General features: G+C 32.4%; 1 protein-coding gene across 2 annotated transcripts in view; it reads left to right on the top strand.

The window, feature by feature from the left end:
* The window catches only part of EPHA3 (EPH receptor A3), a 350,300-nt gene that overhangs the window by 302,683 nt on the left and 32,095 nt on the right, over positions 1–15,522 (top strand). For both annotated transcript variants that reach the window (XM_021068363.1, NM_001195335.1), the window contains exons 12-13: positions 1,785–1,846; positions 4,221–4,430. In XM_021068363.1, the coding sequence (XP_020924022.1) occupies positions 1,785–1,846; positions 4,221–4,430 (272 nt within the window). The remainder of the gene's footprint in view (positions 1–1,784; positions 1,847–4,220; positions 4,431–15,522) is intronic.

Here is a 15,522-nt window from a genome sequence, read left to right as displayed (position 1 = left end):
TGGCTGTATGAAGCAATGTATCTGACTACATTCAAGGGCTGCATTTAGTTTCACTAGCATATTATTCTTGCAAGTAATGTATTAAGGAAGAAACAGAAACATAGTAATTTATGAAAAACATGCATATTCAGAATTTCATTCATTTATTAGTTTGTTCATTAATTCCATTTTGGATTAGTTCTCTGGGACCAGTCCTTAGGCATTTGGTTTACCAGTTCAGGAGAGATAGAAGTTTCCAAGGAAATGTTGAATCTTCCTTTTTGTTCTGAATAGTGTCAAATCAAAGTTTAGTTAAAATTTCGAGGAAGCAAGTCTGGAGGCTCAAGTTTTGGCTAAAACAACTTTTCAGACATATGTTTGATATATTACCCAAAGTATATATTTAAATCAAAGTCTTAATGAACCAAAAATTGATGTGTCAGTTGATTTTACATATGCGAAATTCTGAGATATTTTATAGAATTTAATTAATTTTCTCACCTCTTAATAAATAAGAATACAGCTTGGGATATATTAAAGTACTAAATGCAGTAAGTATAACCTTCACAAACCATACTAAACTATATTTCACAACAATTGAGAGTTTTCACCTATGAAAGGAAAAACAAAAAAAGAAAGCTATTTTCTGACATCAAACTGCACACAAACCATGAATATACAAAGAACACATAAAAAAGAAAAAAATTTTGTGCCCTGCTTATGTGTACATGCTTTTTCATATTATAAATGTTTCCCTGCATGTACATTTTTAAAAGTAACAGCATAATATACTCATGTTGCAAGTTAATATAACTTATTCACTTTGGCTCTATTAAATGTGTAATATTAGGTTAACTACCCTCCCTATATCTCAGTTTCTTCTTGTAAAAAGTGGAAATAATGATAATTCATAAGTTAGTATCTATAAAATAATTAAAGCAGCATCATGCTCATGCTAAGTACTGTGTAGATACATTTAATAAATGCTTGTTAAAATATTTAATGGTATTTAAGGCCACATATTTCCAAAATGGTTTTTACAAGTTACTACCAACAAGTTTAATTTTTTTTTTTTTTTTTTTTTTGTCTTTTTTGCTATTTCTTTGGGCCGCTCCTGTGGCATATGGAGGTTCCCAGGCTTAGGAGTCAAATCAGAGCTATAGCCGCCAGCCTACGCCAGAGCCACAGCAACGCTGGATCCTTAACTCATTAAATGAGGCTAGGGATCCTAGGGATCGAACCTGCTTCCTCATGGATGCTACTTGGGTTTGTTAACTGCTGAACCATGATGGGAACTCCAAGTTATTAGTCTTAATTGTTTTTTTCAGTTAGCATGTAGGACAGATGAAGGTAAGGACTTTGACTTGCTTCAGACTAAGCTAGCATAAAACACCTAGCATGTAGCTCTGTAAAAATCTGGAGAAAATATAAATTATTGTGGAATTACTCACTCTATATTGGGCTTGACAACAGAAATACTTGATTTTGTAGATCAGCTAAAATGCAATTAGAATAATGAAGGAGCATGGTTTGTATTCAAGGAAAACCATGCCAAATAAGCCAGTTTAAATATCTTGGGTTATAAACCCTTGTTCTTAAAGCCAATCTTCTTCCATCATTTTTATTTTACTTTTATTTTCTGTTGAAAGCTAGCTTTTCATTGAAACTTTGTAAAATTTGGGGGATAGAGAAAACGTGTACATTTTTAATTCTTTAGGTGTATCAAAATGTACTATACATGTTCATTGTATGACATTTGTTAAACTGTATTATTGGTTATACATTTATTTTTACTATATATCTAGGTAAACCAGTTATGATTGTCACAGAATACATGGAGAATGGATCCTTGGACAGTTTCTTACGTGTAAGTCTAAAGTTTTGCACACATTCACATATCTCTACCCTATCTTTGTCTTTACACATAAATAATTATAGAATAAATTGCTGAAAATGATAGATACCACCTTCAACATTGTGCCAAGCAATTAGATAAAGTTTTGAAAACTTAATTTATTGGGGACTATAAAGAGGAAGAGGAAGGTTTTTATTTATTGGTTTGATTTAATGTTTATTCTTCTTGTTTTCCAGACATTTCATTAATTGCTTCAAATAAGGGAGATGGTAAATCTTTAATTACATAATAGTCAAAAGTGTTTACTGAAAACGTATTCTTTTACCCAACCCTTAGTTATAGGTCCAAAAACTGAAAGTAATAGACAAAGTCAAAAAGTCCTTGATTTAGAAAAGTTTCCAGTACATGGGTTAAAGTAGAGACACCCAGTTTATACGACAGGTAGATGCATGCATAACTAAAATTTCCCATATAACAATATCTACAAAAATAATTTTAAAGAAATATTTATTATGATTTTAAATAATATTTATTATAATATTTTAATTACTTGATTTGAAAAGTGTTTGTTTTAGAAATATGTTTGTGAAAATAATTGCTGCTAAAATTTTCATTTGGTCTGTGACATTAAAATAAATAATATAATTTCTTATTCATAGAAAACTAGAATTCTTCTCCATGATTATGAATTATAAGCTATATCTTATCTGTCTATCTATCCCTATCTTTATAGTGCCGAAAGCTCCTTGAGGACAGGATCTATGTATTTATTTATTTTTTTATCATTGTTGATTGGCAGTGTCTTATATTTCATAAAACTTCTAAATTTCTTTGAATGTAATTTGTTGAAATTACTGAAATATAAATTTTCTGAATGTAAAAGTTTGAAATTTATATGTAAATATATCTTATAAATGTAGGTATATATGTTATGATATGATAAGCTATATATATAAATTGTATCCTTATCTCACAGCATCCAAAATGTTGATGGTTTATATTTTAAAAATAAATTTGTGCAGTTTTCTTCAGCCTTTTTCTCTGACAAGATTCACATAAGTTAAAAAACAAATTTAAAAATTCTAAAGTAAGATATAAATAACATTGACATAGACATAAACATTCTTTCTTTTATTTAATACAACCTCCATCTACTATAAGATAGAAGACCTTATCTCTCTCACATGGTACTGTTCACTCAGAAACTAAGCATGTGCTAGATTGCCAAAGTAATCTCAATCCAGAGATATAATTTTATTATATATATTATGTATTTATATATAGTTTATCATATCATAGCATATATATCTACATTTATAAGATATATTTATATATAAATTTCAAACTTCTACATTTAGAAAATTTATACTTCAGTAATTTCAACAAATTACATTCAAAGAAATTTAGAAGTTTTATGAAATATAAGACACTGCCAATCAACAATGATAAAAAAATAAATAAATACATAGATCCTGTCCTCAAGGAGCTTTCGGCACTATAAAGATAGGGATAGATAGACAGATAAGATATAGCTTATAATTCATAATCATGGAGAAGAATTCTAGTTTTCTATGAATAAGAAATTATATTATTTATTTTAATGTCACAGACCAAATGAAAATTTTAGCAGCAATTATTTTCACAAACATATTTCTAAAACAAACACTTTTCAAATCAAGTAATTAAAATACTATAATAAATATTATTTAAAATCATAATAAATATTTCTTTAAAATTATTTTTGTAGATATTGTTATATGGGAAATTTTAGTTATGCATGCATCTACATATCATATAAACTGGGTGTCTCTAATCCATGTACTGGAAACTTTTCTAAATCCAGGACTTTTTGACTTTGTCTATTACTTTCAGTTTTTGGACCTATAACTAAGGGTTGGGTAAAAGAATACGTTTTCAGTAAACACTTTTGACTATTATGTAATTAAAGATTTACCATCTCCCTTATTTGAAGCAATTAATGAAATGTCTGGAAAACAAGAAGTAAGAATAAACATTAAATCGAACCAATAAATAAAAACCTAAAATAGCCACAGGATCCATTGTTTTTACATAAGGTCAATTTATCCATATCGACCTTAAAGTTTTTGAGGAATTTGTCATCCAAAGACCAAAAAAGTCTTAGTTTTGAGCTGGAATTAAAAGATCATTAGGCTGCTTTTTGCTACAAAGTATTTGATAATGCAGCTACTATACTGTTTGGTTTTCCCCTTATATCCATTTAGTCACGTATCTTGTTAATCTGATGTGCTTAGAACTAGAATGTATGTAGTCAGTCATGTTACAATTCATTATGTGAAATTTTAATCAAGATACATCTTTAGGAAATAACAGCACCTCTTAATTGTGCATCTGAAATACTTCTCAGAAACATGATGCCCAGTTCACAGTCATCCAGCTGGTAGGGATGCTTCGAGGAATAGCATCTGGCATGAAGTACCTCTCAGACATGGGCTATGTTCACCGAGACCTTGCTGCTCGAAACATCTTGATAAACAGCAATTTGGTGTGTAAGGTTTCTGATTTTGGACTTTCACGAGTTCTAGAAGATGACCCAGAAGCTGCTTACACAACAAGGGTGAGTAACTCATTTTTAAAATTCTATCTTTGTTTAACCTTTTGTACTAGGTTGACTGGCAAATAAATAGAAATCACATCCCCAAACACTTTGTTATATTTCCCCCCAAGTGAACTTATCCTTTAAGTGTAAAATATTGTTAATTATTCTGGGAAAGTAGATAATCACTATTCATAAGGTAAGTAATGATATTAATGCTGAAATTCCATACATAGATTTAATGATTCTTTGAAAAAGGCAACAAAGTTCTCACATGTCTAAATCTTGGTATTTTTATATTTACTCATACTTTTATCATAGTTGAGCCACCATCAGGAAGCAGATTGGATAAATCTTGAGTACTCTGTCCAAATAGATTAATTTTAAAATGTTTTAAAATTAATGTTTACGTGAGTGACATCATCTATATCATAAAAAATTTTAAAACAAAGCAATAAAAAGGAGAAAAGTCATCCATAATTGTGTCACCCACAGAAAACATTTATAACTTGGTGAGTCAGTTCTTCTACATTTTTTTCTGTATACCTATACATACAGACATATGCATGAATAATTAAAATTAGATAATTCTCAATGCAAATTGTATACTCTTTTTATCTTAACAATATACCTCTTGAACATATTTCACTGCCAATAAATGATGTTTGTTTTCACTTTTAGTAGTTTAATATATTCTATTTTCTAGTTGTATCATATTTTTAGGCAGACCCTATAATTAGTGGGCCAATTGTTATTAAATCTATTTTTTCAAGATTTTTTGACAAATGTATAAAAGATACATCTGTATTCATAACTGTTGGAGCCTCATTTCCCTATGATGCAGGGATTTTCTCTGTTAAAGAGCCTGTGCCTACTTTAAAGGTACATTTCACCATACTTCTAATAAAACCAGATATTATTATTTTAATAGTTATTAATTATGAGGATTTTATCTAATTGTTTTAATTTATATTCCTTTGATTCAGATTGAATTATTTCTTCACATATTTATTGGCAGATTTCTTTGAAATACTATTTCTTTTTTTTTGCTTTTTTTTTTTTTTTTGCTTTTTAGGGCTGCACCTGTGGAGGTTCCCAGGTGAGGGGTCTAATCAGAGCTACAGCTTCTGGCCTACGTCACAGTCATAGCAACACTAGATCTGAGCCATGTCTGTGACCTACACCATAGCTCCTAACAATGCCATATCCTTAACCCACTGAGTGAGGCCAGGGATCGAACCAGCAACCTCATGGTTCCTGGTCAGATTTGTTTCCACTGCACCATGACGGGAACTCCCTGAAATACTGTTTCGTTAGAGACTTGTTTTTTCATGGAAAATTTTAAGATAAAGATATAATAATCATTGCTAATGATAATACTCAAAGATAACCAGTTTTTACGTTTTAATTTTATCTTTTCATATTTTTCTATGTATTTTCATATATAGTTTTCAATTCTGCATATAGTTAAAAAAAAGATCATCCTGTGTATACTGATGTAAAAAAATGATTTCTACTTAATAAATCCAATATTTTCTTTGTTTTTATTTATTCTTTTAATTACTTGTGAATTTTATTACATTTATAATAAAACTCACTGATCATTACAACCCAGTTTTACAGCATTTCCATCCCAAACCCCTAGCACATCCCCTCACTCCCCAACCTGTTTCATTTGGACAATATTTTCTTTATATATAAATTCAGTGTTGTTTTGTAGTCTGCCCTTTTTAACTTGAAATATAAAATATAGAATTTTCCACATGATCAAATATTCTTTTTATAATATGATTAAATAATGTATAGTACTCCATTTTATTTAGATAATTTATTCAGCCAGTATACTATTAATTTCAATATGTTAATATTATTAGCAATACTTTGATGTACATCTCAATACACTGTTCACGTCTTTCTGTCATTGCCTTCTCAGTGTAAATTTCTAGAATTGAAATTGGTGAGTCAAGATGTGGACAAATATGTGAAGATTTTGGTACATGAATTGCCCAGTTATTTTCTATATAGTTTGCTCTCCTTTTCATTTTTAGTGGCAATATATAAAGAAGGCTGTTCTCTTCTTGTTTAATGTTAAAAGTTTATTCCTCATTTAAAAAACAACAAAAAAAAATTCTCATTCTTTTCTAAAGTCATCAGTCTCAGGAATGCTATTAAAAACCACTAAAGTTGTCACATGGCATCTATATCACATTCTGAGAAAGCGCCTAATATGCCAGGACTGTTTCATCTACAAGTAAAGCCACAGTGATAGAACCATAGAAAGACAGAAATACCATGTCCCAGAGGTATCCCCAGATGTGTTGATTTAGGAGTTGGAGATCTCCTAGATCCCTTTTTAGTAGACAGCCTTTGTTCATGGATCTTGGGTTTTTTTCTTTTTTTTTTTTTTTCATGTTTTTTCCCTTTTTTCTTTTCTTTTTTTTTGCTTTTTAGGGCCGCACTTGCAGCATATTGAAGTTCCCATGCTAGGGGTCAAATCAGAGATGTAGCTGCCAACCTACCCCACAGCCACAGAAACACTGGATCCTTAACCCACTGAGCAAGGCCAGGGATTGAACCCATGTCCTCATGGATGTTAGTCTAGTTCATTTCCACTGAGCCACAATGGGAACTCTGGATCTAAGTATTTTTTAAAACTGTGTTCTCCATAAATGTTGCTGTTCTTAAGAACACAGTCCATTAGATTAAGAACAAAAGAAATATAAGAAAATTTTATATCTTGCAGCTAGTTGAATTGTTTAGAACAGGGACTATTCCTGCATAGCTCTGAAAACATGATAAAATGGTAAAATATGGGTAAATAATCTTGATAGTGCTTTTTAGTGTGCGTTCTCTGATTATGAGGAAAAATTAAGTAGCCAACATTTTGCACCATTATTTTTATTAGGACTAAATTATTATCCCAGGGGACAATATGCAACAGATTATAATGTATTTGTTATCTGTAGGAGAATGTTTTTATTCTATTCACTGCTACTCTGCATTCTAAAGGTATTCTTCATAACCTCTGTTTCTGTATGTGCTTTTAACATACTCCATAAAAAGTATTATTCTTGCTGGCGTGATCCCTGTTACAATAATCACCTTATCCAAGAAACATTTACAGTTCTAATAAAAAGTATTTGGTAAAAAGGCCTTTATTCAAGATATTAAATTTTCCAGTAATTCATTTGGGCTCTAAACACTATTCCATATCCCATTTTTAAAGGAGAACATCCTTGTACCAGTTTTGATTTCTGGTGTTAAGGAGAAAGAATTTTTCTCTACCCTTCAAAGGTCATTTTGGCAGGTCTATAATCAAATCAACAGGAGACAGATTAATAGGATAAAAACAATTTAATTTCATATATATATAGGAAAAGGTAAAATGAGGTATATATGTCATCTTTTTTTTAGGACTGCATTTGTGGCATATGGAAGTTCCCAGGCTAGAGGTTGATTGGGAGCTGCAGCTATAGCAACAGGCCTACACCACAGCCACAGCAATGTCAGGTCTGAGTCGTGTCTTTGACCTACACAACAGCTCGTGGCAACATCGAATCTTTAACCCACTGAGTGGGGCCAGGGATGGAACCCACATCCTCATGGATACTAGTTGGGCTAATTTCCACTGAGCCACAATAGGAACTCCAGATATAAGCCATCTTGAGCTAAGGAGTGGGAAAGGGGGCCTGGAACTTCAAAGGGAAGGAGGGTAATTCACAAGGCGATAAGAAGGGTAGATATTGGGTAATTAGATGTTTGCCCAGCCTATAGATGGGCTACTCAGATAAAATTTATCTCAGGTAATAATTCTCATTCTGGGAAAGGACCTCCTCCTCCCCCAATTTAAATTCTCCTCAGCAGTTAAGGGAGGGGCAGAAGCTTCTCTTGAGGAGTCAGTGTCCGGATTGTCTTGGGCTCAAAATAATTCACATACCAAAAGGGCACATTCTGGGGAGGCTGGTTCTGAACCTTTATGCTGGGATACTCCGAGGAACAGTTCCTCTTGTAGGAACTTGAAAGATTGATTTGAATCTAGATCATCTGCTCTCTGGAGACTATATTAACTTTTGGAGCTTCATTTATGCTGATTGTTACTTTGTCAGGACCCAAGGGTCCACAAGATGTGTTTTTAAACCTCAGTAGAAGAATGTTGTTTCTGTGTCAAAATTTCTCTGATATTTGTGAAATAAAAGTGCAACAGGATCTTTGCATTTATGTTTCATCCCCAGAAGATTCTGAAAAACCACACCAATAAAATGGGATCATTCACTACCAATAAATAGCTGGTTAGAATTTTTCAGTGTTCATCCTTGTATTTTCTTGAACTCCTCAAAATATCCATGGGGGCCTCCGTTCCTTCTGAGAAGCTGTAATTTGCCTCTGCATTTCTAGAATAATTTAGCTATCTTTGATTTAATTTCCTATAATAAGACTTGTTTGGTACAATAATGTTATAATTTACCCTAAAATATGAGGTATGGTTATAAAGTAATAGGACTGCTATTTTGCTTTTTAAACAAACACACTGAAACAATTAAATGAGTGTTGTCATACTAAGTTGTCTTTTGGAGAATATGTATTTATGGCAGGAACACTGCTATTGCCCCAAAATATTTTGAGAATTCCTCTTTTGAAATTATCTTTAAAACTTGATTGTGAATGATACTATCACTCGAAATTGTTTAGACATAGTATTTTGGGAAGCAGACTTGACTAAAATAAAATCTCTGTCTCAATAGGCTTGTACTTAATAAATAAGGAAAGTTGTATATTCTTGCAAAGTCTGTTTCTTTTCTAACCAAAAAGAATATTACTCAGTTTAGACATCCGCCTTATTTATTTGATTTAGCATGCTGTGATTATGGTTATTTCAGAAAAACAAGTTAACTATTTAAAGCAGCATGCAAAGGCATTCTTTTTGGATAACCACGTTCTTGTTAATCTACTTTATCAGTCACGTTACTTTAGTCACACTTAACACATTTCAGAAATTAGCATTCAGTGCCTCGATGCATTCAACCTTTCCAATTGCTCCTCTGAAAGGTATTGCCTTTAGGTAGAGGGTAATTGCACTAAGGAATCATGATAGATATTTGATTCAGTGCCACTGAATGAATGTAGAGTGACTGCTGTTCTCATTTTTAAAATGCAGAACGTCTCTGTGGTCAGTGGGCAGGGTAGAAGAGTGGAATAGAAATTATATCAACTAATTATTTTTTTCTCTTTTATTTTTTTAATGATTTTTATTTCTTCCATTATAGCTGATTTACAGTGTTCTGTCAGTTTTCTACAGTATAGCAAAGAGACCCAGTCACACACATATATACATTCCTTTTCTCCTATCAACTAATTCTGTATTTAAAAACTCAAGCTGGGGGAGACATCAGAGGAGTTGAGAAAATCCTTAGCCTTAAAACTTAAAACAATTTATCAAACATTTTCCCATGCTGCTTTTGATTCTGTCTTAAGGGCACCACAGTTTGTATCCTTGTATCCTCAATAGTGTCTGAAAGGAAAGACTTAGCTGAGATAGTAATATACACTTTCTTGTATTTTATCTTTCCCCTAAGAACCTTGGGTAGGAAGTCAGAATTTTTTTCAATACACACATCTAGTTATTTCTCTTGACTTCTCACTACTGAATTATGCAAAAATTTCAAACATTGACAGACACTTTGTATTAATATTATTATGCATCTGGTAACCTTTATAAAATTTGACTGTACATTCATAAGATGTCAAGAGTGATAAGGTATAAAGTTTTAGTATTAGTAAGAAAATAGTTCATTCTTGCAGGCCCCCTGAAATGCTCCTGAGGACACCCAGAAATGCTTGGATAACACGTTGAAAACCACGTTATACTTTCTGAGGAAAAAAAATACTTACAAATGAAAGAAATATTTGAGTAGTTATTAAATGATATAAAATCTGCCTATGATATAGTATTATGAGATATAACACATTTTGAAGAAAAATCATGAAAACATACCGGCAGCTGCATACAGAGTTCTCAAATCATCTTGAAAGGCCTTGGGTTTTACTTGGGGTGGATATGATGGGAACATTTAGCTCTGCACATTTAAAACAGAATTTTTATTGTTGAGAAAAAGAAATGAAAAAATGGATTCTCACTCTTTAGTTACCTATCATGTGAATTTCAGAGTAAATTATGGCATATTTCCTGTTTATTTGCACTGAACTACTAATTTGCTTTAGTTTTTTCTAACAGGGACATGATATTACTGGTGAGAATTGTTTTCCATTCGATTATTTTTTCAATGTTTTTATTATGAAATTTCACTTTAAAGAAGCTAGCATTTTTATATGTACATGCTCACAAGTATGCTTACGAACATATATTCATATGTTGAAATAGATGGGATCCAAATTCCAAGATAATAGTGTTAACTTTGCTGTTTTCAGTAGGCTCAGGTTAGAAAAAATATAGACTTTTCTCTAATATATGCTGTGTCATATAAATTCAATCCCATTCTCAAGAACCCAGATTCATTTTAGGGGCATAATTACCACATAAACTAATCTCAGAAATTTGAGAAAACCAAATGATGTGTTCTTGGTTATATTCTTCATTATTATTTTTTTTTTTCATTTTATTTCTGTTCTGGAGCTTCAAACTGAGTAATTACCAAGTGGATTTTTATATTGGATATTCTGCTTCTGTCACATTGCCTCATGGCCAATTAACACCTATTTAATTTTTATAAGATAAAATCAGTTGAAAAGTTTTCACAGGCATTGTGTGTTAAGTAATAGGAAAAAGGAATCTTATTTTACATAGTAATTTATTCAATTTTTTTCTCTGTGACTCTGCCAAGTTGATGCCAGAAATATTCTACTACAGCTTTGTCTGATCTAATTTCATTTGCAAAAAGAAAAATAAAGTGGCTAAAGCAAGTGGTTAAAAGCTAAGTGGTTATATACTCTGGTTCAGGATAACTCCATTCTGAGAACATAAGTAATACAAAACATAAGCCTTAGTTCTGTAAAATTTTCAAGAACTAAAAACTATGCATACCAAAAACTAATGTGATATAAAAAGAGAATTGTATCATTTTCATAATTAATATGTCATATGTAATTTATACATGAATAAAAAAATAAATAAGTAAATATCTAATCAGTGGGCTTCATATAGTAATATATTTTAAGCTTGGACCCAAAATAAATAAGGTCACTATTTCCTACTCTCTTAGGATCAGTACGTAGCTTGTATCTTATGTAACTTTAAAAAGTAAAGCTATCTATTAAAAATCAGAAAGCTCTAGAAGAATTTGTAATCTCAGTTAATGTTGTATCAAAATTTAATGAGTGATTTAGTACTTTATAATTACCCATTTGAGAGAGCTGGGTAGCAAGAAATTTTAGTATATGAAAATAATCCATACAGGTTTATGTGAAGAAAAATCACAACTGTAATTTTGGAGTGGAACATAGGAATTAAGAGGTTGTATACAAATACATGACACAGTCTCTAGTAGGAGCTGTTTTATCTACAGTGCATCCTTCATTCATTCATGTTTGAGTGCCTACAACATATGAGGCACTGTTCTAAGACCTGAGGACTGAGAGGTAAGTAAAACATGAGCTTATGTTCTAGTGTGAGAACTCACATAATAAATGAACCGGTAAAGTCGGTGAAGTCAAGTTGTGGTAAGGCAGAGAGATAAGATGAAGAATGCGGACAGTGTGAATGGATGCTCTTTTAGACAGGATGATCAGAGAGAGTTTCTCTGACAGAATATTAGAACAGAGAATTGGTGAGAATGAAGGAGCAAAAGCCATATAAATATTGAGGTTAACAAGGCAGATCATTTTACTTTATTTTTCAAAATAATAAAATAATTTTAGGGAGTCCCCTGCTGTGGTTCAGTGGTAACGAACCCAACTGGTATCTGTGAGGACACAGGTTCCATCTCTGGCCTTGCTCAGTGGGTCAAAGGATTTGGCATTGCTGTGGCTGTGTTCTAGGCCTGCAGCTGCAGCTCCGATTCAACCCCTAGCCTAGAAACTGCCATATGCTGCAGGAAAAAAATTATAATAATTTTAATAAATTCTCTAATTCCAACAGGTTCTCTTTGCAGGAAAACAAATTAATTAGTCCGATTAATGACATCACTCAAACTAAAAACCAGGTGAATAGTGATTGGTTCAGTCTGCAGTGTTGGTGAGCCCTGGAAACTTAGTAAAAATTACTTTCTAAAATCATTTCCAGTTAACTTTTGAATGTCTGAACTTTTCAAATATGTGGTGACTCATTGCGTAAAGCTTTTTTCATGGACCCTAAAGCCACTGACTAGCCCCAAACTACCTGGCACTGGGAAGGAGAGCCGTCAGAATATCCCAAGCCAGTCTTACCACTTGATACCTGGAATGGCCAATAATTTGACTCAATCCTGTTGTATGACCATTTTTCAACCATAGTTCTATATGTCATGGTTCAAGCCCACTCTCATGATTTTTTTCCTTGCATTTGCTAACCATTGTTCTGGAATCACCCCCATATTTCAAGCAATGTTTACTAAACATAGACATACAAGGGAAATATTGCCATGATGTTTAGTCAGAATTGTCTCAGCACATATTTATAAGATTCTCAACCTATTATTTCATCTTTCATTATTCTTCAATTATCTATATTAATAAAAGTAAGCTTACTCAAATTATGCATTTTTTGGTTAACTACTAGAATGATCCTAATATTATTTCTATTTCTTTTTTATTGTAAACATATAGAGTTCCTGGTAAATTAAATAAACTGACTAATTTACTTATCAATATTGCTTTTTTGGGAAATTTTGTCCAGAGTGCTAAAAATGTTCAACATTCAAATGAATTTCTGTAACCTTTTTAAAAATGAAGTGGGAGTTGAGTCTATATAAAATGTAAGGTTTAACTTTGAACTTTGAAAAGAGCTGTACATGAATTAGGATATATCTTTAGTCTCATCCCTAAATTTTGCATTGTTTTTGTTGACAGTATACTTCAGATGACCTAATTTTACATTGTATTACATGAATCTGAAAGTAACAGAAAAGTTATTTATTTGTACTTTATTTCCTGGAAAGCCATAGAGTTACTTAGAATGCAAGGTGAAGTTTTTGTTTGTTTTACTTTAGGAAATTTTTCAGCGTTACACAGAATGTTGAAGAATTTCAAAAGTTCAAAGTCTTAGCTTTTGCTACCTGAGAGATCATCTATCTCTGATCTCTTGTGGCAGTCAACATCTGCTGGAACAATTCTCTCAATGGCTTTTAGATCTGAGCTACTGGGAGTTAGAACAGATGCTTCCTCCGGGAGTCTTCTTGAGCTGCCCTTCACCTTGTTGTCTACCGTTGTCTAAAATGAGCAAAGTTTAGTTCCTGACAATAGATAGACCCTAAATCCTTGAGTCAAATGATTTATATCTATAGTTCCACTTCTAACCTGAGAAGCCAATATTTGCCTCTGGGTTAAACACTCAATTACTCAGGGTTTACTAAGATAAACTCTCCAAATTCCTTTGTCACTCTGAGGATGACCTGACAGAGCTCATAGGCAGGCAATGTGAAATATGGATCAGCAAAGCATTTCCTACATCAGGAGGGAGAGATTTGTAAATATAATTAGAGAAAAATTGGGGCAGACATGAGATACTACACCTCAGTGTCCAGAGATTTCAGCAATTACACTCCTTTTCTTTAGAAATCAAGCCTTGAAACCCCCTAACCCATAGTGACTTCAGTTAAGCACCTGAAAAATTCAGGGCTTTCAGCCAAATGTCTCATTTAAACTGTCTAAATTCATTAAGCTTGGAGAAGTGAACTACAGGATCTTCTAAGAACAGGTTTACTGTGTGATTCCTACTTCAACTGCTGTTTCTGGACAAAGTGAACAAGGTTTTGGACTACTTTAAACCTAGATTAGAGTTTAGCAATTATGTCATGCCTCTGCCTAGACAATCCCTAGTATCTTTACTTGTACTGTTTTATTCTCTTTTAACTTTTCTGTAAGAGTTTTATGGAAGTAAATCCAGATATTATACCCAGTAGATATGCAGTTGAGTCTAAAGTTAGGGTCATCTGTAAGAGTCTCAAATAATTAACATTAAAAATATCAACATCCTTGATATTTATGTAGGTTTAAGATAGAAATTTGTAAGTTGAAGAGCTAAGGTTTATAAGTTAGCACAGCTGTTAGAGATAGATAAAACTTAACACAAAGTCAAGTTTTATGTTTCCCATGACCCTCAGGTTATAAATGATAAGATATCTGCCCAGAGAGGCTAAGAAACTTGGCAAAAATTAGATAGTACAATCAAAGCTAAGCCTAGAAACAACAACTCTTAATTCCTACTAAATTTAACAATCCAAATGGAACAAGTGACCATAAATCCCCCCTGCTCCCCCGATTACTGAGCTATACATAGTTGAGACATCAGCACTGGGAGGAACTGGCTCTGGGTTTGGCATTGAAAATATGGGAAACAAGCATTAATTTCTGATTCTGTTGAGTTTGGACTGGAGGTCCCTCTGCAGTTAAGGTTTTAGACACAGTCCATATGCTGTGAATCTGGACTGACTCCAGTCAATTGAAGACTTTTCTCAAATACATAAATATCTGGGGAGCGTACATGTGGAAATAGAAACCACCTTAAGTAAATGCTTCATTTTGTGATCTGTTCAATATTGTAAAAAGCACATCTTCATAAATTATTTTTATAGTAACTCTCTGTGCTTTACTTTTCTGAATGCCCAGTAGCATTTTACCCATTAAAGTTTAAATTGCCAGTTGATTTCAAAGTTTTAGCTCACTAATAACTGTTGCATGAGAATAGTTTTTCTGGGGCAGGAAGGAAGTGTGCCAATGATGACACTGTGTTGTCTTATCAAATACACATTTTTGGATGGCACATCTAATGATGTGTTTGGCAGTTACTTTGTCCCCTACAGTTATAAACTGAAAAAAAATCAATGTCTGAATGTCAAAGAAAAAAAAGAAGAAATTATAAGTCAAGCAATATGGGCTTAAATTTGTTGGGGTGGGAGATGGGGTAGGAAGAGGAATTTTTGTAGTCCAATCAGAAGCAGAAGTATGAATAAATTCTGCATTA

The sequence above is a fragment of the Sus scrofa genome, chromosome 13, assembly GCF_000003025.6.
Source record: "Sus scrofa isolate TJ Tabasco breed Duroc chromosome 13, Sscrofa11.1, whole genome shotgun sequence".
NCBI classification, from domain to species: Eukaryota; Metazoa; Chordata; class Mammalia; order Artiodactyla; family Suidae; genus Sus; species Sus scrofa.
Note: the sequence above shows the minus strand (reverse complement) of the source record. Positions and strands in the feature narration are given on the sequence as shown.